The sequence below is a fragment of the Bos indicus x Bos taurus genome, chromosome 29, assembly GCF_003369695.1.
Source record: "Bos indicus x Bos taurus breed Angus x Brahman F1 hybrid chromosome 29, Bos_hybrid_MaternalHap_v2.0, whole genome shotgun sequence".
In the NCBI taxonomy this organism is placed as follows: Eukaryota; Metazoa; Chordata; class Mammalia; order Artiodactyla; family Bovidae; genus Bos; species Bos indicus x Bos taurus.
The window spans coordinates 2,579,800-2,603,717 of NC_040104.1; the positions used below are offsets into that span (position 1 = coordinate 2,579,800).

A 23,918-nucleotide genomic window follows, 5' to 3' on the forward strand; every position below is an offset into this window, starting at 1 on the left:
CGCAGGCCCAGGGGGCTCAGAGAGGGGACCCTGTGCTGGGCAGGGCCCTGGCAGGAAGTGAGGACGGGTGGGTCCAGGCCTGCGCTGCGAAGGCCAGGCTGCTCATGTGCGAATCAGACCAAACAATCCGATTCACACTCCCCTGACTCGGAGGCCAGGCTCTGCTGGAGAGCTCTCGCCGCGCACCCCCTGCCCAACCACCTGCCCAGACAGAGGCCGAGGCCCCTACCTCTGACTGCGCCAGCTCGTTGTCGTGGTGAGGGAAGCGGAGGTCGAAGCCCCCTCCGTGGATGTCCATCGAGGCTCCCAGGAGGGTGCCTGCCATGGCTGAGCACTCGATGTGCCATCCGGGGCGCCCCTGGGGACCCACACTCAGTGAGGGAGCGCCCCACCTGGCCTCCGTGGCCGCGACCCCCAGAAACCGAGCTCCGCGGGAGCAGGGGGTCGAGTCCCACACGCGGAAAGACCGCAGGGAACGGCGAACCCCGTGAAGGCTGAGGCCGTGTCGCTGCCGGGCCCCTGCTCCAACACCCCTGGCCCGCGGCTCGCGCCACCAGGACCGTCGTCACAGGCAACATTAGAGGGCGGACACCCCCAACAGCTCAGGTCAGAGATGGTCGGGATGCAGGGCTCCAAGGTGCTCCAGTCCCATCCCACCGGCCACAGGGGGAAGGTGATGACCCCATGGGGAGTGGGCCTTGCAGGGATGCGTTCCACCCCACCCCCAGCCACACTCACCTTGCCCCAGGGGCAGGGCCAGGACGGCTCCCCGGGCTTGGAGGCCTTCCAGAGCGCAAAGTCATTGGGGGACCGCTTCTCACTCAGGCGCTCTGCAGAGACGCTCAGGTCGCCTGCGGACGTGGGGAGCGTGGGATCATCTCAGCCCAGGGATGTATGAGTTATGTGTTTATTGGACCCCCACCCCTGCACCCCACTGCCCCCCAGCCCTGCAGCCCCTGCATCAGGATGATGATGGAGCGGAGTGCAGGTGTGAGGGGCTGTTCCCGCGGGCCTGCCTCAGGGACAGGTGTGAGGGGCTGCTCTCGAGGGCCTGCCTCGGGTGCAGGGGTGAGGGGCTGTTCCCGCGTGCCTGCCTCGGGGACGCCGGCTCGAGTGGGCAGGCTCCTGTACTAACATCGGTGGCCTCTGGGCCGGATTCTGGGAGGTGTGAGCCGGGCCACTCTGCACAGCGCACTGGGCCTGGAGGCTGCAAGTCGGGACCCCCGCCGGTCCCCCCAGAAGGGAACCCACCCACAGGAGAGCCCCCAGCCCACATGGGGACAGCAGCTGCTGTGAACATAACACCCGCCCTGAGCCCAGCCTGCACGTAGAGCGTGCCCCTGGGGATCGGGGCTGTGCTGGCTGAGGCACTCAGGCCCGAGAGGGTCTTCCAGGTCCCTGGTGGAAAACTCCAGGACAGGAGTGACACGGACTCTCATGTCCAGGCTGCAAACGCGGCCACAGCAGGAGGAGCCTGGGAGGCAGCGTGTCAGCGGCCGAGAAAAGAGCTGGACGGAGGCCCCTCTGGACCAAGGGGTGGCGCCGGGCGCCGGGCGCTAAACACAGAGCCCCTGGGAGACTCGACAGACCCAGGAAGACACTCCACAGGCGGATGCGCCGGAACAAGAACTACGCGACGACTGCGGGCATCCTGCTGTCCTGACGTGCGGGTCTGTGGGGTTTTCATCCATAGAAGGGGAGCCCAGGCGCCCACCGAGTGGGACACGTGCCCCTATGGGCCGCACGCCTGTTCTCACCGTGATCACATCACCCCGGCGTCGGCAGTTTCTCAGACACGTGACCTGACCTGGAGTACCAACCCTCTCTGCCCACCATTCCCAGGACAGATAACTCACACTGGGGGCTTTACGTTCTTCGTTATAACACACGTGGCCACGAGTGTTTCCAACTTTATAAACTTAACTCTGAAGGCTTCTAACAGGCTCTTCTGTCCCACACGCTCCTCCCCCAGCCTTCACGTGTCCCCAGTGTCCCGGCCTCGTGACACCGGCTCTGTGCTCCAGCCTCCCTCTGCCCCACTCCAGGGTCACTTCTGGTCCCACATGTGCCCTGTGGTCTGACTTGTCTGCCCGACAACCCCACCCCACGCAGCGGCCAAGCCTGACATGCCACTGGATCTTCTCTCCACGTTTCTGTGTCATCTGCTGTGTCTTTAAAACACGTGGCCCACTGGAGAAGGGAATGGCAAACCACTTCAGTATTCTTGCCTTGAGAACCCCAGGAACCGTATGAAAAGGCAAAAAGATAGGACACTGAAAGATGACCTCCCCAGCTCGGTAGGTGCCCAATATGCTATTGGAGATCAGTTATTTCTAGAGAAATAACTCTAGAAAAAATGAAGGGATGGAGCCAAAGCAAAAACAACACCCAGTTTTGTATGTGACTGGTGACGGAAGCAAGGTCCGATGCTGTAAAGAGCAATATTGCATAGGAACCTGGGATGTTAGGTCCATGAATCAAGGCAAATTGGAAGTGGTCAGACAGGAGATGGCAAGAATGAACGTCGACATTTTAGCAATCAGCGAACTAAATGGACTGAATGGGTGAATTTAACTCAGATGACCATTATATCTACTACTGCGGGCAAGAATCCCTTAGAAGAAATGGAGTAGCCATCATGGTCAACAAAAGAGTCCGAAATGCAGTACTTGGGTGCAGTCTCAAAAACGACAGAATGATCTCTGTTCATTTCCAAGGCAAACCATTCAATATCACAGTAATCCAAGTCTATGCCCCAACCAGTAACGCTGAAGAAGCTGAAGTTGAACAGTTCTGTGAAAACCTACAAGACCTTGTAGAACTAACACCCAAAAAAGATGTCCTTTTCATTATAGGGGACTGGAATGCAAAAGTAGGAAGTCAAGAAACACCTGGGGTAACAGGCAAATTTGGCCTTGGAATACGGAATGAAGCAGGGCAAAGGCTAATAGAGTTTTGCCAAGAAAATGCACTGGTCATAGCAAACACCCTCTTCCAACAACACAAGAGAAGACTCTATACATGGACATCACCAGATGGTCAACACCGAAATCAAACACTGAATCAAATGAAAGACAGCTCTTTATAGGAGTAATTTTGCAGTTATTAAGAGAGGAATCAAAGTTTAAAAAATCTACCATTCAATCATTTTTTTCATTTGTATAAGAATAGTGTCCTTGGTTTCCAGAAGAGGGTATTCTTAATTTAGATACTTGGGTGAAGGTAAAAAAAACAAAAGCAAAAAAAAAAACAACTAAAAACTTATCCTATAAATATGATTAAAAATGTTCTGGACCCTCGTCATGAGGCTGTAGGATAGCCTATGGGAGAGGCTATAGCGGTGGATGGTAGTGGGTCTCCACCTTCTGTGCAGATCATATTTTCTGCCATTGACGAAGAAAAGGAGGGAGACTGTGCTCTACCTCCTGAGGAGTGAGAGGGCTTACAGGACGCTGAGGCCGGGCGCCCTGGTGAGCCCCCTTCCCCCTCTACACAAACCTTTAAAAATTTATCCAACAATTTCTGATTTAAGGCGACTACCCCACCTCCACTTGCACCTCCCAGGGCCTAGGAATTCCCCAGTTTACATCCAAAGCCTCCCAGACCACTGCCTAAGGCTGAAAAAGACAAAAAAAATTTTCTTTTAAACTAAGGAGCTTTTCAAGAATACACAATATACAGAGCCTGCTCCTTGCAGAAAAACCCCTCAGGGGGGCCTCACCCAAGCATAAAAAAAAAAAAAGGAGAAAAATAAAAAGAAAAAAGAAAAAAGTGAAAAAAAGAAAAAGGAAAGAAAAATAATCGTAATAGAAAAGGATTCTACAAATAAAAAGTGTTTCTCTTATGACCAAGCAGAACGGTAAGGGGATTTAGCAACAGTATTAACCCCTAACATGCTGGTTGCTCCAATTCCATCGGGAGTGGCTGGCCCCCTGTCTGAGGGCCTTGTAGGACTTGTGCTAGGGTGTAGTTCGCTTTCTTTTCAAGGAATTTCGGTGGTGCATGGTGTAGTAGATTCTGATTATATTGAGAAATTAAAGGTTTTGATCTCACCGCCTACTAAAACTGTGCAAATTAATAAAGGTCAGAGAATAACAGTTTTTGCTTTTACCTTACATCAGACAAGAAAAACCTTGACTTCTCAAGCTAGGGGCCCCAGAGGATTTGGATCTAGTAATCTAGTTTTTGGGTGCAGGAAATCACAGCTCCAAGGCCTTTAAAAGATCTTTTAATTCAAGAAAGTAAAATGTCAGGGCTATTAGACACAGGAACAGACATCTCTTAACATTTCTGGGAAAGACTGACCCAGCTCCTGGCCAACACATACTACTGAAAATGAGTTGGTGGCATTAGAGAAAGTGGTATGCGGGGTGGGAATGCTGTAGAGAAAAAGGTGAGGGAGAGTTTAAAACCTTGAAGAGTAGTGAGTTCCCCGTTGCTGGAAGTATTCAAGCAAAGATTAGATGGTTGTTTGTCATCTAAAAAGCTATAGACCAGATTTACGTTACAAAACGGTAATTGGAGAAGCTTATAAAGATGTTGTGCAACACCTCTTTACTTGCTTCTCATGTTTAGGTCTGCCAAAAGTTTTGAAAACTGATAATGCCCCTTTGAAGCTGTGGAGAGATTGTTTAATAACTTTAAATGATTTCTAAAAATTATTAGGGGACATTAATTGGATACGCCCACATTTAAAACTGACTACTGTAGATTTAAAGCCTTTGTTTGATTGTTTAAAAAGTGATCCTAATTCCAGTTCTAAGAGAAAGTTGACTAATGAGACAGAGTTGGCTCTTGTTTAAGTAGATGAGACTTTAAATGATCAGTTAATTAGGATTAATATTACCAAAAGATGAGATTAAATCATTCTTGCCCCAAAACATACACCTACAGGGTGATTGTGACAAAAAGGCCCATTGGTTCCATCTACCAGTGACCCCAAGAAAAACAGTTTTATCTTATCCCAGCTTGGTGGCACAATTAATTATAAAAGGAGGAAAAAAGAAGTGTGGAACTTTTTAGAAAAGAAGTAGCAAATATAGTAATTCCATTCAATAAGGATCAACTGCAAGTCTTTTACAAAATAGTGATGATTGGCAAGTTGCCCTGATAGATTTCAGGGGTCAAATTTTGTTTCATTTGCCCTCAAGCCCCCACAGTAGTTAAAAGTTCAAAAATGTTAGATTGGCAGTTTGAGGATACCTGTGGAACTTTCCAACCCTATGTAGTTCCTACGCTCCCTTTTACCCTATGGGGGAGGGACATGCTGTCTCAAATAGGAGATACTCAGAGAAGGGTTTTCTCAATTTCTTAGTTATCAACAGGCGGTACAATTAACAATACTTTATATATTATTATAAATACATAATATAAATATATTTGCCTAATTACAGTTTGCCTAATTAGGTATAGGTATAAATAAAACATAATAAAGGTATACCTAATTCTACTTATAGATCTATACTTAATTTGTATATACATTAATATGTATACTATATATGCATATTATATACATACTGTATAATTAAATATATATTGCAGTAATATAATGTGTGTGTGGCTGATATTAATTGGTACGGATTGATGTGCTGTGATGATATATGTTCTATATACTGTATAATTATATTATATATGTGTGACATATATTATTGCAGTACATTGGTTTGTGTTGGTTGGTATTAGCTGTGTACGTGTTGTATTGCTGTAATATATATTAATTAATGTATTAATTATAAAGATTAATTCAAGTACATTGATTATGTCAATAAGTTTATACTTGTTGCCATATAAAAATACATATATAAATACATTTTGCATTTAGATATATCTGTATACCAAAATGAGATAAGGAGATTATACATTTATTATTTAAATTTATACCGAGACCTAAACTAAACATTAGACCTAAATTAACATATCTCTAAATTTATGTTGTTAAAATGTAAATTTTAAAAATTTAAAAAATTAAATTGACAACTGCTTGACAATTCCTTTGCCATAAAACCCCCATAGGTGTAATTGGGGTAACCAGACAAAAAATTGGTTTTATGGCAAGATGGCCCCCTACAGTGGGTCCATCTTCCCGCTCAAACTAAAAAAGTAGTGGCCTCTTATCCAGGATTGATAGCTATTTTGATATCAAAGGAAAAAAGCGGAGCATTGAATTATTTGGTAAAGAGCCATCAGAAATTGTAATTCCATATAATAAGGAACAACCTGATGCTCTTCTAATGTTTAAAAATTGACAGATTGCTATGAAAAACTATTTTGGTCAAATTTTTGCATCATTTACCTTCATATGTTTTGCTAAATTTTATATCCAGACATCCAGTTATTTTCCCTGTCAGACGTAAACAATCTCCTGTTCCAAACACTCAAATAGTTTTTACTGACGGGTCAACAGACGGTAAAGCCTCCATAGTTACTAAAAATCACCAAAAAGTTTTAAAAACACAAAAAACTTCAGCTCAAAGAGCTGAAATAACAGCAGTCGTAGAGGCTTTTGCTATGTTTGCAGATGAGGAATTTAACCTTTATTCTCAGTATATTGTCAGGTTGTTTCCACACGTTGAAACTGTGGTTTCGCCTGAAAATAAGACTACCATATTTGATCTGTTAACTAAATTACAGCAACAAATTTGGAAAAGAAATAAAATATTTGTCAGTGGACACATTCGGGCTCATTCCGGATTGCCTGGCCCTTTAAATGCCTTTAATGATTTGCCTGACTTGTTAACCAGAAACACAGTGGCTACTGTGATTGAGGAGGCCAGAGCCTCTCACTTACTCCATCATCAATACGCTACTGCTTTAAGATATCAATTCCAAATTCCCAGAGAGACTGCTCGAGGGATTGTGCATTCTTACTTACACTGCCCCACTGTTTATAATAGTCTACCTGTGGGAGTCAATCCTCGCGGTCTCAAACCTAACGTACTCTGGCAAATGGATGTAACTCATGTCTCTTCATTTGGAAAACTGTCCTTTGTTCATGTAACTGTAGATACCTTTTCTCATGTTATTATTGCAACTGCTCGTACAGGGGAAGCAATTAAAGATGTAATACAGCATCTCTTTACTTGTTTTTCATATTTGAGCCTACCAAAAGCTTTGAAAACTGACAATGCTCCTGCTTTTACTTCTAAGTCTTTTCAGGAATTTTGTATAAAGTTTCAAATTAAACATAATACAGGCATCCCTTATAATCTCCAGGGACAAGCCATTGTGAAAAGAGCACATCAAACATTAAAAATCCAAATTCAAAAAATTAAAGAAGGGGAGTTTAAGTATAGTTCTCCCCATCAAATCTTGCAACACGCTCTTTTCGTAATAAATATTTTAAATACTGATTCAGCCAGAACTACTGCAATGCTTCGCCATTTGTGTCCCGAGCAATTGAATGCAAAACCATTAGTTAAATGGAAGGACCTCCTCTCCGGACAATGGAAGGGTCCTGACCCATTATTAACTAGCGGTCGAGGACGCGCTTGTATTTTTCCACAGGATGCAGATTCTCCAATTTAGATCCGGGACAGGCTGATCCACCATGTTGCAGTCCCCCAGACATCCGCTTCCCTCATTGCTTCGATCACAAAAGAGGAGCCCGCCGGAAGGGGAGGCAAGATAAACATCGAGATCCCGGCGAGACTGACGAGGCTGCTGCAGCGCGAACTCCAACCAGAAAATAATTCTACTTATTCTGTTTTGGCTTGTCTACCCTCTCCTTATGTTTTTCTCTTTACCAACGATTCTGGAAAACTTAATGTACATGTGACTTTCACTGGTGGACCCAATGTAGTGACTTGTGAACAATGCATGCTCTCATCTTGTTTAAACCCTCAGTATAATGTTTGCTCCTTTGTAGTGTTACAACGTCTACCTTATCTTATGATATAACCACTTATTGATATGTTAATTTTGGTCTTGCTGTATTACAACAACTACAGGATTTAATGCGATCGTGATGGTTTGTGGGCTTGCTTATCCTGGGAATAGCAGCTTTAATAACCACAATTGCTTCTGTTACTGTGACAGCAATATCACTGACTCAACAAGTGCATACTGCCCAATATGTTGATACCATGTCTAAAAATGTTTCTCTAACTCTAGCAACACAGGAAGCTATAGATAGGAAATTAGAGATGAGAGTAGATGCCTTATAAGAGGCAATAATGCATACTGGGACTGATTACAGGCTTTAAAAGTGAAAATGGCTCTGTCTTGCCACGCTGATTACCGGTGGATATGTGTGACATCTTTAAAGGTAAACGAGACAGATTATGAATGGGAAAAAATCAAAAATCATATCTCAGGTGTTTGGAACAGCTCTGACATTGGCCTGGACTGAGGGAAACTTCATAATCAAATACAGACCCTGGAACACTCTCGACTGGATTTTATGGCCGCTGGAACAGCTAATGACTTTTTTCACACCTTCTCTAACTTTATTTCTGGAAAAAACATTCTGTCTAATCTTCTCATGAGCATTCTTCCTTGTATTGTCAGGATTCTTTGGCAGAACATTCAGAAGCTCACAACTGAGCTGCATCTGGCTGTTTTAAGAAATAAAAAAGGGGGAGATGCCGGGAGTAGGAGCTCCACCCCTGGCAAAGGTCATGAGGAAGGAGGCTCGGCATACGCAAAGGCAGGATCGAGCCTCAGGAGTCCCCCTGGAAATTCTCGAGCATCTGCCCCCAAAACCAGAGTCTGCCTACTTTCTGCTTTGTGCTCTCACCTACACCTCTGACTTTACGGGGGGCTGTCCCCCACTACCTCTCTCTGAAAAAAGAGTTAACTTACAGCTCCAGTTAATAATTCCTGGGTGTGACAGTGTTTCAACCTACAAACTCCTTTGGAAGTCCTCTAGCCTGCCTGAATAGGTTTTTCCCACCACATGTGATTGTTCAGAGCCTCCCAACTGTGAGAGGCATGAGATGTTCTAAGCTGTCTGAATACAGATTCCTTTGAGTAGTTAAAAGATTGATGAGAAATTGTATTGGTGAGGGTTTTTCACTTGTTGGGCCAATGTTTGCTGCTAAGTCTCCATATCCCTTACCTGCTGTGTCCCTGGCAGTGTATCTATTAATATAATTGGTGTAAGTAGTAGCTTTAATGTTTGTAACCTGGGACCCTTGAGTTAATTCTTTTTCTTGTCATAGCCCACCACACCTTTGCCCTATAAGAATGCAACTTTATCTAATGCTTTTGGAGGGTGGCGCCTGACTTTAGAATAATTACCTTAGAAAAAAATAAGTTTCTTAAAATGTTAACAGGCCTCCGGGCCAGAAGATGATGCAAATCACCTAAACTTTTGCATATGATAAGTTTGCAGGAAGAAAGCCTGGCTTACTGCATGACTCTACCCCTTCCCCCATTATCCTCTATGCATAACTTAAGGTATAAAAACTACTTTGGAAAATAAAGTGCGGGCCTTGTTCACCGAAACTTGGTCTCCCCATGTAGTTCTTTCTCTCACCTTATGGCTGAATTATTCAGCCTCTTTTCTCCACTGAATTTCCTCACTGAGCTATCCTTATTCTACTACTCTTTATATCCTTAATTAACATTTAATTAAGCAGTTGTTTGCTGATCCTCGCCGACACCGTCCCCGCTTCGAATTCCCTGGATCCACCGGGGCTGGACCCCGGCAGAGAAGCTCTATATAGTCAGCAAAAACAAAACTGGGAGCTGACTGTGGCTCGGATCATGAACTCCTTATTGCCAAATTTAGACTTAAATTGAAGAAAGTAGAGAATCCCACTAGACCATTCAGGTATGACCTAAATCAAATCCTTTATGATCATACAATGGAAGAGACAAATAGATTTAAGGGACCAGATCTGATACATAGACTGCCTGATGAACTATGGACGGAGGTTCATGATATTGTACAGGAGACAGGGATCAAGACCATCCCCAAGAAAAAGAAATGCAAAAAAGCAAAATGGCTGTCTGAGGAGGCCTTACAAATAGCTTAGAAGAGAAGAGAAGTGAAGAGCAAAGGAGAAAAGGAAAGATATACCCATTTGAATGCAAAGTTCGTAAGAATAGCAAGAAGAGATAAGAAAGCCTTCCTCAGTGATCAGTGCAAAGAAATCAAGGAAAACAATAGAATGGGAACAACTAGAGATCTCTTCAAGAAAATTTGAGATACCAAGGGAACTTTTCATGCAAAGATGGGCTCAATAAAGGACAGAAATGGTATGGACCTAACAGAAGCAGAAGATTTTAAGAAGTGGTGGCAAGAATACATAGAAGAACTGTACAAAAAAGATCTTCAAGACCCAGATAATAACGATGGTGTGATCACTCACCTAGAGCCAGACATCCTGGAATGTGAAGTCAAGTGGGCCTTAGAAAGCATCACTACAAACAAAGCTAGTGGAGGTGATGGAATTCCAGTTGAGCTCTTTCAAATCCTGAAAGATGATGCTGTGAAAGTGCTGCACTCAATACGCCAACAAATTTGGAAAACTCAGCAGTGGCCACAGGACTGGAAAAGGTCAGTTTTCATTCCAGTCCCAAAGAAAGGCAATGCCAAAGAATGCTCAAACTACTGCACAATTGCACTCATCTCACACGCTAGTAAAGTAATGCTCAAAATTCTCCAAGCCAGGCTTCAGCAATACGTGAACCGTGAACTTCCAGATGTTCAAGCTGGTTTTAGAAAAGGCAGAGGAACCAGAGATCAAATTGACAACATCCACTGGATCATGGAAAAAGCAAGAGTTCCAGAAAAACATCTATTTCTGCTTTATTGACTATGCCAAAGCCTTTGACTGTGTGGATCACAATAAACTGTGGAAAATTCTGAAAGAGATGGGAATACCAGACCACCTGACCTGCCTCTTGAAAAACCTGTATGCAGGTCAGGAAGCAACAGTTAGAGAAGGACATGGAACAACAGACTGGTTCCAAATCGCAAAAGGAGTACTTTCAAGGCTGTATACTGTCACCCTGCTTATTTAACTTCTATGCAGAGTACATCATGAGAAACGCTGGGCTGGAAGAAGCACAAGCTGGAATCAAGATTGCTGGGAGAAATATCAATAACCTCAGATATGCAGATGACACCACCCTTATGGCAGAAAATGAAGAACTACAAAGCCTCTTGATGAAAGTGAAAGAGGAGAGTGAAAAAGTTGGCTTAAAACTCAACATTCAGAAAACTAAGATCCTGGCATCCGGTCCCATCACTTTATGGCAAATAGATGGGGAAACAGTGTCAGACTTTATTTTTTGGGCTCCAAAATCACTGCAGATGGTGATTGCAGCCATGCAATTAAAAGACACTTACTCCTTGGAAGGGAAGTTATGACCAACATAGATAGCATATTAAAAAGCAGAGACATTACTTTATCAACAAAGGTCCATCTAGACAAGGCTATGGTTTTTCCAGTGGTCATGTATGGATGCGAGAGTTGGACTATGAAGAAAGCTGAGAGCCAAAGAATTGATGCTTTTGAACTGTGGTGTTGGAGAAGACTCTTGAGCTGTCCATCCTAAAGAAGATCAGTCCTGAGTGTTCATTGGAAGGACTGATGTTGAGGCTGAAACTCCAGTACTTTGGCCACCTGATGCAAAGAGCTGACTCATTGGAAAAGACCCTGATGCTGGGAAAGATTGAAGACAGGAGGAGAAGCTTACGACAGAGGATGAGATGGTTGGATGGCATCACCGACTCAAAGGACATGAGTTTGGGTAGATGCTGGGGGTTGGTGATGGACAGGGAGGCCTGGTGTGCCGCAGTCAATGGGGTCGCAAAGAGTTAGACATGACTGAGCGACTGAAGTGAATCTCTTTACAACAGAGCCCATAAGGAGAAGTCACTGGACCCAAACGTATGACACTGTAAGTCGCACGTTGAGGAAGCTGTAACCTGCATAACGAAGCCGCCCTCGTATCGGGACAAAGACTCCCAAGTCTGTGGAGACTCAGTCAGCAAGCAGGGACCCCTGTTCAGTCCTGGACGGTGCTTCCTCCAACTACGACCCAGAGACTCATACGTCTGCCTGGCTGCAAGTGCAGACAGACAGAAGCAAACACCCACTAACAACCTTTATCTTCTACAATATGTCATAAATCCTTACAGCCACACATCCATTCAGCATCACGTTTCAAAAATTTTGACTAGGGTCCGCTATGTACTTAGGCTCCATGTAGCTAATGGTGAAGTTTAAATGTAAAGACAATAAAATGTGAAAACTATATCCATGGTTAAAAAAAAAAAAGGCAAGATAAACATTTTTACAGCCCCAGTGCCTTCCAGAAACGCTGGCAGCAACAAGCGCATCTGGTGGTGTGAGAGGGTGAGAGTGGAGAAAACACTTATGAATGAAAGACAGACAGAGCCCAGCGTGGTCCAGGAAAAGTCTCGTGTCTGTTTAACACGTCTGGGTTAAGTGGGGCGGGGGGGGCTGTCTTTACACGCGGGTCACCGTCACGGTGGCAGCAACACGGCCGTCCAAGCGGCTGCCCGGCCTTCTCCAGTGTGCCGTCCTGTTGCCAAGCTCTGCCCAAGGGCTCTCGTGTAGGCAGTGTGAGTGATCACGGTGGACGACGGGCTACGGTTTAGTACTAACTGCAATCCCTGGTGTAAACGACAGTCTCATACACGTTGCAACTGAGCTATGCTTGAAGCATACTATGACACGGAACGCAAACAAACTCTACACGGATTAAACACAGGTGCTCAGACCCCCAGAGCTGAGCCTTCAAGATCAGAACAGGCTCTGACTGTGGCCCAAGTCCCCAACCTTGGTTTCCCTGCAGCGACCATAGAGATAATGACTGCTCGCTCCTGTCCCAGGACAGGGGCTGCCCTGCCCGACTCGGCGTCCGCCCCAGGCGCCTTCTGGGGTCTGTAAGTGAACAGCCTGTGTCTCCCGCCCCTCTGGGTGCCCTGCCTGCCTTCCATCAAAGCGCTCTGGGGCTTTCCCTCCCCGGGCTCCCTGCTGCCCCGTGAGGGTGCCGGGCGCTCACTCAGCAGGGCGCCGTCTGTGTCCTCTCCACACCCCCGGGCAGGAGTCCAGCCCGGCCCAGCCCGACCCTTGAGAGAACAGTCAGCCCCACCCCAGGCGCCGAGGCCTGTCTGCTCTGCGGGGCCGCACGGCGGCTGCTCACTGCTCTGTCCCCTAGGCAACAACGCAGTTCAGGAGTTCCGTGTAGAGAGCTCCTAAAATCCCTCAAGTTTTAAGCCAGGGTCCCCGTGAGCCTAGGCCCCTACGCCGTGCAGGGTGAGGCCACGGCTCCCCGGGCTGTGACCCCAGCCGGTCCACTTACCTTCCCCCTCGTGCAGGGCTTTCTGGTCCCCGACGGCCTCGGGCACCAGCTTTCCGTAGCTGTGCCCCTCAGTGTTGGCAAACTTGACTGTGTCGAAGTACACAGACCCGTTTGAAGCATACCTGGAACACAAAGCCGTTAGGGAAGGTGTGACGAGCTGCCCGACTGGCCAGCCTGGGACCCAGAGGCCACAGGGGTCTGCTCCGCACCCTGTGCAGCAGGCCGGCCAGCAGGCTGTTCCAACGTGGCCACCGAGTGGGCCAAACGGGGCTGTGACGAGCGTGGCTGGGATGGGGGCCCCCGACTCCCCAACGGCCCGGCCCGTGCCCTGCCCCCTGCCCGGGTGACTCTGCCCTGCATGCTGCCCTCGCCTCTGCCTGCCAGCCCTGACCCCCAGCACCTCGCCGTCTGACTGCATTTGGAAAAAGGGCTTTTACAGAGGAGCTCGAGTTAAAACGAGGCCTCCAGGGTGGGCCCTGACACAGCAAGACTGGTGTCCTTTTAAGAAGAGGAGCTGGGGGCTCAGGGAGGGACAAGGGGTGTGTGCCCTCACAGGACCGCTGCAGCCGCACGGTGGCCCTTCCATTGCTCACGTGCCGTGCAGCTCTGAGACGGGAGCCCAGGGCCGCCACCACCCTGGCGGCTCCCTGCGCCTCCCTGCTCCTCTCCAAGCCAGCGGAGACCCGCGCCCCTGGGCACACCTTCCTGGAGCCTTGAGCTCACCCGTAACCGTTGTCCACAATCTTCTGGACAAAGTCCACGATCTCTGGCACATACTCACTAACCCGGGTCAGGACGTCCGGAGGGAGGACCTGGGGACAAGGCAAGCCCGGCTCCAGAAGCCTGAGCACCGCTGGGCCCCGGTGCCCCGCCCCTCCCCCATGCACCACCCCCAGCCCCGCTGTCTTTTCAAAATGAATTTGCACACGCAATGAAGAGGGTCTGGATCCTGAGAGGCCTTCGGTCACGGAGCCCTCGGCCCAAGAGACCAAGGTCAAGACCATCTGCGACACTTACATTCAGGGCGACACTTACGTTCAGGGCTTCCATGTCTTTGTGGAACTCCGCCTCCCAGAATTTGGGCAGTTCAGAGAAAATAGAATTGTCCGTCACCTCACTGCCGTGCATGGAATCCAGCCAGTCAGAAAGCACATCCTTTGCTTCTTCCAGCAACGCCTGAAGAAAAGGAAGCAGGATGTGTGCACCCGCATGCAAGTTCCAGGGCCCACAGCGGGCGCGGTCTACGTGCGTCCGTGTCCACTCACGCGTACAGACTCGCCGTGCACGGCCAGCACCCGACCCGGGAGGAGACCCCAGAGCTCCCACAGATGGCCTGGCCGTCCAGAGGCTGGAGCTCTGACCGTGTGCCTGGAGGGTCAGGGTGGGCCTGGGGAGGCCCAGCAGTGCATCAGGGCTTCCTGGTGCAGGGCAAGAGGGCACGTGGTGTGGTCACCGACGGCCGGGACGCCTGCTGGAGGGGAGGTTCAGAGCAGCAGACGGAGCCGCGATCCAGAAGCAGGTCTCCGTGCCCAGGCCGCCCTGCCGGGCACGTGCCATCAGCTGAAGGCCCCACGTCACGACTACAATGATGCAGCATCGGAACGAGTCACGTCCTGTCACGGCGGTCCTCATGCCACACCCAGAAACCGCCATCTGAGACACGATGAGACAGCGTCAGGGCTGCGCCCCAGCCCCAGCGACCCAGCGGCCCCGGCGCTCTGCCCTGGAGGATCCAGGGCTTCGGCTCCTTAGCTAGAGCGGCGATGGGTATGCAGACGGGCAGGCAGTCTGTGGTCCAGGTCTGTGCTCCACCTTCGGGGGCGCAGGCACAGAACAAGGCGGGAGGGAAGGAGCAGGGACCCTGGAGGGCAGAGGTGGGCGGGGCGGCCCCGGAGCAGCCCCCAGACAGAGCAGAGCTCCTGGGAAACCTCCCAGGACCCAGCTGGTGCCCAGGGCGGGCAGGCAGAGGCGGCAGGGCTCCAGGGAGGCAGGCGCTGTCAGGCTGCAGCTGGAAGTGAGCTCTGGGCCTGCCCCACGTGAAGGGGCAGAAAGCCCACCGCTGCCGGCAGGATCAACACAGAACAAGACAGAGCAGAGGAAGGAGGTCCCAATCAAACGAACGCCTAGATTATTCATGTGTTTCAAAACACAAGATCAAAGGGGAAATAAAAACCTATTGAGAAGCAAAAGAATGTCAATATAGATAGAAGCAGCAAAAACTTTACTTAGAGAAAAATTTATGGCCTTAAATGCTTAAACCAAAAAATGAGCTAAACTCCTAAGTGGTGAGAGGAAAAGGAGCAGAATAAACCCAAAGAGAAAAGAATGAAACAGGTAGCAGAGATGGGGCAGCAGCTGATGAAACAGGGACTCGGGCTCCAGCTCCGCCTCCCAGTGAAAGCCGCCACCCTGTTCCTACAACGACTGAAAGGGTGTCACGCAGAGAGGAGTCAACCACTCCTGGTGGATCCGTAAGGGAGGACGGAGAAGAGCATCACATGATGATAAAGGGGGCGACTCTACACAGAGACACCGTGACCCTCGATACGTACGCACCTCACAGCAGAGCATCAGACACAGCGGGGCAGACACCGACAGAGCTACAGGAAGAACAGATGGATCCAGCGTCACGGCTGGAGACTAGTGCGCAGATCCAGAGAATCAGAGGGAACGGCCGAACTCAACACCACCATCAATCAACCGGACGTAACTGACACCTGTGAAGAGACTGCTTCACCCACCAACAGGAGGAAGACACATTCCCCTCCAGTCACGTGGAGCAGTTCCCAAGAGAAAGCAGACACTGGGCCACGAAACACACCCAGAGACACTTAGAGCATCTACCAAGACAGAGGGCCCTCGGGCCATGAAACACACCCAGAGACACTTAAGAGGAACAGAAATCAAACAGTGTGTGTTATCAGATCGCAGTGAAATTAAACTGGAAGCCTACAACAGAAAGGTAACTGGACTATCCCCCAAACACACGGAGATTAAACAACACCTTTCTAAATAACATAATGGCCAAAAAAGATACCTCAAGAAAAAATTTTAAATACTTAGAACTCAAAGAGAATGAAGACACAACTTATCAACATTCACGGGACACAGCAAAAGCAGTGTTCCGAAGAAATTTGTAACGCAGAATGCGTTTCTCAGAAGAGAAAGATACCTGAAATCAGATTTTACCTTAAGAAGCCAGAAGAGGACAGTATCCCTAATACGGGAACCAAAGACAGTGCAAGAAAACAGTCTCTCTCACGAACATAGACTAAAAACCGATAACAAATACAGCAAGTTGAATCTACAAAAGCAGAAAGAGAATCGTATCCCACAACCAAGCTCATCACACGCATGCAAGCCCGGTTCAACTTTATAAAATCAAACACTGTAAGTTATCACCCAACAGACCAAAAAAGAAAAACCGTATGACCATATCAGTATCAGTATCGTCTCGTATCAATGCAGAAAAAGCACTAGACAAAATCCAACATCCATTCACGACAAAAACCCTCAGTCAACTAGGAAGAGAGGGGCGCTTCCTCAACTTGACAGAAAACAGCTACAGAAAGCCCGCAGTTAGTATCAGACGTAAGGGCGAGAAATGTGACGCCTTCCCATTCAGAGGAGGTGTAATGCAAGCGTGTCCCCTCTCATCACTCTCCCAACATCGAACTGGAAGTCCCCGCTGATGCAATCAGTCAAGAAAAAGGGGGGGAAAAGACACAGATCTTCGTTAACTCATGACAGGACTATAGATCCTTCTTAAGTTGAAAATACCATTAAGCTGAAGAATGTATTTAACACCGCTCACCTACCAAACGTCCCAGCTTAGCCTGGTGTGCCTCAGACAAGCTCGGAATGCACTAGCCACAGCTGGAAACCCACTTAACACCGATCCTGCTTTGTAATTAAGAGCTGAATGCCTCATGTCATGCACTGAGTGCTGTACTGAAAGCGAAGACCAAAATGCATGTGTGGGCACAGAGCCACTGCAGGCGCGTCAGGGTTTGGTTTTTAATGCACCACTGTTCTTTTTATTTACTTGTTTATTTAAGGCTGTGCTGGGTCTGAATTTGGCAATAAGGAGTTCATGGTCTGAGCCACAGTCAGCTTCCAGTCTTGTTTTTGCTGACTGTATAGAGATTCTCCATCTTTGGCTGCAAAGAATATAATCAATCTGATTTTGGTGTTGACCATCTGGTGATGTCCATGTGTAGAATCTTCTCTTGTGTTGTTGGAAGAGGGTGTTTGCTATGACCAGTGTGTTCTCTTGGCAAAACTCTGTTAGTCTTTCCCCTGCTTCATTCCGTATTCCAAGGCTAAATTTGCCTGTTACTCCAGGTATTTCTCGACTTCCTACTTTTGCATTCCAGTCCCCTATAATGAAAAGGACAGCTTTTTGGGGGTGTTAGTTCTAGAAGGTCTTGTAGGTTTTCAAAGAACCATTCAACTTCATCTTCTTCAGCATTACTGGTCATGGCATAGACTTGGATTACCGTGATATTCAATGGTTTGCCTTGGAAACGAACACAGATCATTCTGTTGTTTTTGAGTTTGCATCCAAGTACTGCATTTCAGGCTGTTTTGTTGACTATGAGGGCTACTCTATTTCTTCTAAGGGATTCTGGACCACAGTAATAGATTTAATGGTCATCTGAGTTAAATTCACCCTTTCCAATCCATTTAGTTCGCTGATGCCTAGAATGTCGACATTCACTCTTGCCATCTCCTGTTTGACCACCTCCAATTTGCCTTGATTCATGGACCTAACATTCCAGGTTCCTATGCAATATTGCTCTTTGCAGAATCGGACCTTGCTTCCATCAACAGTCACACTCACAACTTGGTGTTGATTTTGCTTTGGCTCCGTCTCCTCACTCTTTCTGGATTTATTTCTCCACTGATCTGCAGTAGCATATTGGGCACCTACCGAGCTGGGGAGTTCATCTTTCAGTGTCTTATCTTTTTGCCTTTTCATCCTGTTCATGGGGTTCTTAAGGCAAGAATACTGAAGTGGTTTGCCATTCCCTTTTCCAGTGGACCACATTCTGTCAGATCTCTCCACCATGACCTGTCCGTCTTGGGTGGCCCTGTGTGGCATGGCTCAGTTTCATTGAGTTAGACAAGGCTGTGGTCCATGAGGTCAGATTGGTTAGTTTTCTGTGATTGTGGTTTTCATTCTGTTGCCCTCTGATGGAGAAGGATAAGAAGCTTCTGGATGGGACAGACTGACTGAGGGGGAAACTGGGTCCTGTTCTGATGGGCGGGGCCGTGCTCAGTAAATCTTTAATCTTTTAATGATTTTCTGTTGATGGGCAGGACTGCATTCCTTCCCTGCTATTTCAGTCAGTTCAGCTCAGTCACTCCGTCGTGTCCGACTCTTTGCGACCCCATGAATCGCAGCACGCCAGGCCTCCCTGTCCATCACCAATTCCTGGAGTTCACTCCATCGAGTCAGTGATGCCATCCAGCCATCTCATCCTCTGTTGTCCTCATCCTCTGTTGTCCCCTTCTTCTCCTGCCCCCAATCCCTCCCAGCATCAGAGTCTTTTCCAATGAGTCAACTCTTTGCATGAGGTGGCCAAAGTATTGGAGTTTCAGCTTCAGCATCAGTCCTTCCAATGAACACCCAGGACCGATCTCCTTTAGGATGGACTGGTTGGATCTCCTTGCAGTCTAAGGGACTCTCAAGAGTCTTCTCCAACACCACAGTTCAAAAGCATCAATTCTTCAGCGCTCAGCTTTCTTCACAGTCCAACTCTCACATCCATACATGATCATTGGAAAAACAATACCTTGACTAGACGGACCTTTGTTGGCAAAGTAATGTCTCTTCTTTTTAATATGCTGTCTAGGTTGGTAATAACTTTTCTTCCAAGGAATAAGTGTCTTTTAATTTCATGGCTGCAATCACCATCTGCAGTGATTTTGTAGCCTAAAAAAATAAAGTCTGACACTGTTTCCACTGTTTCCGTATCTATCTGCCATGAAGTGATGGGACCAGATGCCATGATCTTCGTTTTCTGAATGTTGAGCTTTAAGCCAACTTTTTCACTCTCCTCTTTCACTTTCATCAAGAAGCTTTTTACTTCCTCTTCACTTTCTGCCATAAGCGTGGTGTCATCTGCATATCTGAGGTTATTGATATTTCTCCCGGCAATCTTGATTCCAGCTTGTGCTTCTTCCAGCCCAGTGTTTCTCATGACGTGCTCTGTGTATGAGTTAAATAAGTAGGGTGATAATATACAGCCTTGACGTACTCCTTTTCCTATTTGGAACCAGTCTGTAGTTCTATGTCCAGTTCTAACTGTTGCTTCCTGACCTGCATATAGGTTTCTCAGAGAGGCAGGTCAGGTGGTCTGGTATTCCCATCTCTTTCAGAATTTTCCACAGAAGCACACTGGCTGAGATGGACTGCACAGAAGCATGGCCAAGAGGAGCTACCCCTCGCCCAAGGTTGGGGGCGGCAACTGAGAGTGCCAAGCTGCGTCGGCACAGGAGCGGCTGAGAGAAGCTACCACACGCCCGAGGTTAGGGCGTTGGCCGGTAGGAGCAACCCCACTGAGAGGAGCAACCCCACGTCCAAGGAGAGGCAGCTGCATGGGCGCAGGAGGGCCGAGAGGAGCTACTCCACGTTCAAGGTCAGGAGGGGCAGTGGTGAGGAGATGCCCCTCGTCCAAGGTAAGGAGCAGCAGCTGCGCTTTGCTGGAGCAGCCGTGAAGAGATACCCCACGTCCAAGGTAAGAGAAACCCAAGTAAGACGGTAGGTGTTGCGAGAGGGCATCAGAGGGCAGACACACTGAAACCATAATCACAGAAAACTAGCCAATCTGCTCACACGGACCACAGCCTTGTCTAACTCAATGAAACCAAGCCATGCCCTGCTATTAACCTGGGGCCAAACTATGGTGGAAGATGAGGGTGACCTCCTGATTGCCAAATTCAGACTTAAACTGAAGAAAGTAGTGAAAACCACTAGACCATTCAGGTATGACCTAAATCAAATCCCTTACCATTATACAGTGGAAGTGAGAAATAGACTTAAGAGACTAGATCTGATAGACAGAGTGCCTGATGAACTACGGACGGAGGTTCATGACATTGTACAGGAGACAGGGATCAAGACCATCCCCATGGAAAAGAAATGCAAAAAAGCAAAATGGCTGTCTGAGGAGGCCTTACAAATAGCTGAGAAAATAAGAGATGTGTAAAGCAAAGGAGAAAAGGAAAGATATACCCATTTGAATGAAGAGCTCCGAAGAATAGAAAGCAGGGATAAGAAAGCCTTCCTCAGTGATCAGTGCAAAGAAATCAAGGAAAACAATAGAATGGGAAAGACTAGAGATCTCTTCAAGACAACTAGAGATACCAAGGGAACTTTTCATGCAAAGATAGGCACAATAAAGGACAGAAATCGTATGAACCTAACAGAAGCAGAAGATATTAAGAAGAGGTGGCAAAAATACACAGAAGAACTGTACAAAAAAGAGCTGCACGACCCAGATAATCACGATGGCGTGATCACCCACCTAGAGCCAGACATCCTGGAATGTGAAGTCAAGTAGGCCTTAGGAAGCATCACTATGAACAAACCTAGTGGAGGTGATGGAATTCCAGTTGAGTTATTTCAAATCCTAAAAGATGATGCTATGAAAGAGCTGCACTCAATATGTCAGCAAAATTTGGAAAACGCAGGAGTGGCCACAGGACTGGAAAAGGTCAGTTTTCATTGCACTTCCAAAGAAAGGCAATGCCAAAGAATGCTCAAACTACCGCACAATTGCACTCATCTCACACACTAGTAAATTAATGCTTAAAATTCTCCAAGCCAGGCTTCAATGATATGTGAAGCGTGAACTTTCAGATGTTCGAGCTGATTTTAGAAAAGGCAGAGGAAACAGAGATCAAATTGCCAATATCCGTTGGATCAGCAAAAAAGCAAGAGATTTCCAGAAAAACATGTATTTCTGCTTTATTGACTATGCCAAAGCCTTTGACTGTGTAGAAAGAAAGAAAAGAAAGTGAAGTTGCTCAGTCATGTCTGACTGCGACCCCATGGACTGGAGCCTACCAGGTTCCTCCATCCATGGGATTTTCCAGGCAAGAATACTGGAGTGGGTTGCCATTTCCTTCTCCAGGAGATCTTCCTGACCCAGGGATTGAACCCAGGTCTCCAGCATTGTAGGCAGACGCTTTACCATCTGAGACACCAGGGAAGTCCTGAAAGTGAATGTCGCTCAGTTGTGTCTGACTCTTTGCGACCCCATGGACTGTGGAGTCCATGGAATTCTCCAGGCCAAAATACAGGAGTAGGTATCCTTTCCCATCTCCAGGGGATCTTCCCGACCCAGGGATCAAACCCAGGTCTCCCACATTGCAGGCGGATTCTTTACCAGCTGAGCCATGACTATGTGGATCACCACAAATTGTGGAAAATTCTGAAAGAGATGGGAATACCAGACCACCTGACCTGCCTCCTGAGAAATCTGTATGCAGGTCAGGAAGCAACAGTTAGAACAGGACATGGAACAACAGATTGGTTCCAAACAGGAAAAGGAGTACGTTAAGGCTGTATACTGTCACCCTGCTTATTTAACTTATATGCAGAGTACATCATGAGAAACGCTGGGCTGGAGCAAGCATAACCTGGAATCAAGATTGCTGGGAGAAATATGAATAACCTCAGATATGCAGATGACACCACTCTTAGGGTAGAAAGCGAAGAACTACAGAGCCTCTTGAAAGTGAAAGAGGAGAGTGAAAAAGTTGGCTTAAAGCTCAACATTCAGAAAACGAAGATCATGGCATCTGGTCCCATCACTTCATGGCAAACAGATGGGGAAACATGGAAACAGTGTCAGACTTTATTTTCTTGGGCTCCAAAATCTCTGCAGATGATGATTAAAGCCATGAAATTAAAAGACACTTACTCCTTGGAAGGAAATTTATGACCAACTTAGACAGCATATTAAAAAGCAGACACATTACCTTGCCAACAAAGGTCCATCTAGTCAAAGCTATGGTTTTTCCAATGATCATGTATGGATGTGAGAGTTGGACTGTCAAGAAAGCTGAGCGCCGAAGAGTTGATGCTTTTGAACTGTGGTGTTGGAGAAGACTCTTGAGAGTCCCTTAGACTACAAGGAGATCCAACCAGTCCATCCTAAAGGAGATCAGTCCTGAATATTCATTGGAAGGACTGATGCTGAAGCTGAAACTCCAATACTTCGGCCACCTGATGCGAAAAGCTGACTCATTTGAAAAGACCCTGATGCTGAAGAAGATTGAAGGCGGGAAGAGAAGGGAACAACAGAGGATGAGATGGTTGGATGACATCACCGACTCAATGGACATGCGTTTGAGCAAGCTCTGGGAGTTGGTGATGGACAGGGAGGCCTGGCGTGCTGCAGTGCACGGGGTTGAAAAGAGTCGGACACGACTGAGCGACTGAACTGAGCTGAACTATGCTGGGTCTTCACTGCTGCACGGGCTTTCCTCTAGTTGCAGCAAGTGGAGACTCCTCTCCAGTTGCAGTGCGTGGCCTTTTCATTATGGTGGCTTCTCTCACTATGGCTCCCAGGCTCCAGAGCACAGGCTCAGTAGTTGTGATTCGTGGGCTTAGTTGCCCCACAGCATGTGGTACCTTCCCAGGTCAGGGATTCACGTCCCCGGCACCGGCAGGCAGATTCCTCACCGAGCCGCCAGGGAAATCTGGTACATGAGTTGTTTACCCTGGTGATCGAGTAGCTGGCTGGGAGCTGAGGCTCACTGCTGACGCCCAGCAACCCGGGATCGCAGCAGACTGCCTACCGCTAGTCCAGAGAAAGATCAAAGTTCAAAGCTCGGTTTCTACCAGATATTTATCACTTTTGCACCATTTTAAAACCAAAAAATCTGGAAAGTCGTATTGTCCAGGGTCGGGGACAACCTGCACATCGACTGGGGAAAAGGACAGAACTATATGCCAAGACTACATTTGGGATTTGAAATTAAAATCTCAATACCATTTACGTTAGCTCCTGCAAAATGAAATACCTACATGTGAGTTTTACAAAGTACGTATAAGATCTACATGAGGAAAACTACAAACCTCCGAAGAGAGAAATGGAGAGAGAGTTCACGTCTGTGGGTACAAAGATTCAACACCGTCAAGGTATCAGATTTTCCCAACTTGATTTGTAGATTCAGTTCAATCTCATCAAATTCCTATCAAGTCATTTCACGGGTATTGACAAACTGAATCTAAAGTTTACAAGGACAGGAGGCGAAAGACCTGGGAAAGCCAACACAAGACTGAGGCAGAAGCACAAGGCTGGAGGACTGACCCTCCCCAACCCCAAGACTCGCCGTCGAGCTCAGGCAATCAAGACGGGCAGCGCTGGGCCTCCCTGGCGGTCCAGTGGGTAAGAATTCGCCTGCCATTCAGGGCACTCAGGTTCAATCCCTGGTCAGGGAACTTAGATCCCACATGCTGCAGAGCAAGTAAGCCCGTGTGCCACAACTGCAGAGTCCACGCACCACAGGGAATGACCCTGCAGCCCCGACGCAGCAAAAAAACCAAAAAGACAGTGTGGGGCTAACAAGTAAAGTGATGAAAGAGAATACAGTTCAGAAACAGACTCCTACACACAGTC

The 23,918-nt window shown here is 47.4% G+C and overlaps 1 protein-coding gene across 2 annotated transcripts in view; it reads right to left on the bottom strand.

Annotated features, from left to right (window-relative positions):
• Window positions 1-23,918, bottom strand: part of CARS (cysteinyl-tRNA synthetase) — a 52,941-nt gene that overhangs the window by 10,778 nt on the left and 18,245 nt on the right. For both annotated transcript variants that reach the window (XM_027531677.1, XM_027531676.1), the window contains exons 8-12: window positions 14,317-14,457; window positions 14,005-14,093; window positions 13,282-13,403; window positions 739-851; window positions 230-358 (exon numbers count right to left, since the gene is read on the bottom strand). In XM_027531677.1, coding sequence (XP_027387478.1) covers window positions 230-358; window positions 739-851; window positions 13,282-13,403; window positions 14,005-14,093; window positions 14,317-14,457 — 594 coding nt within the window. The remainder of the gene's footprint in view (window positions 1-229; window positions 359-738; window positions 852-13,281; window positions 13,404-14,004; window positions 14,094-14,316; window positions 14,458-23,918) is intronic.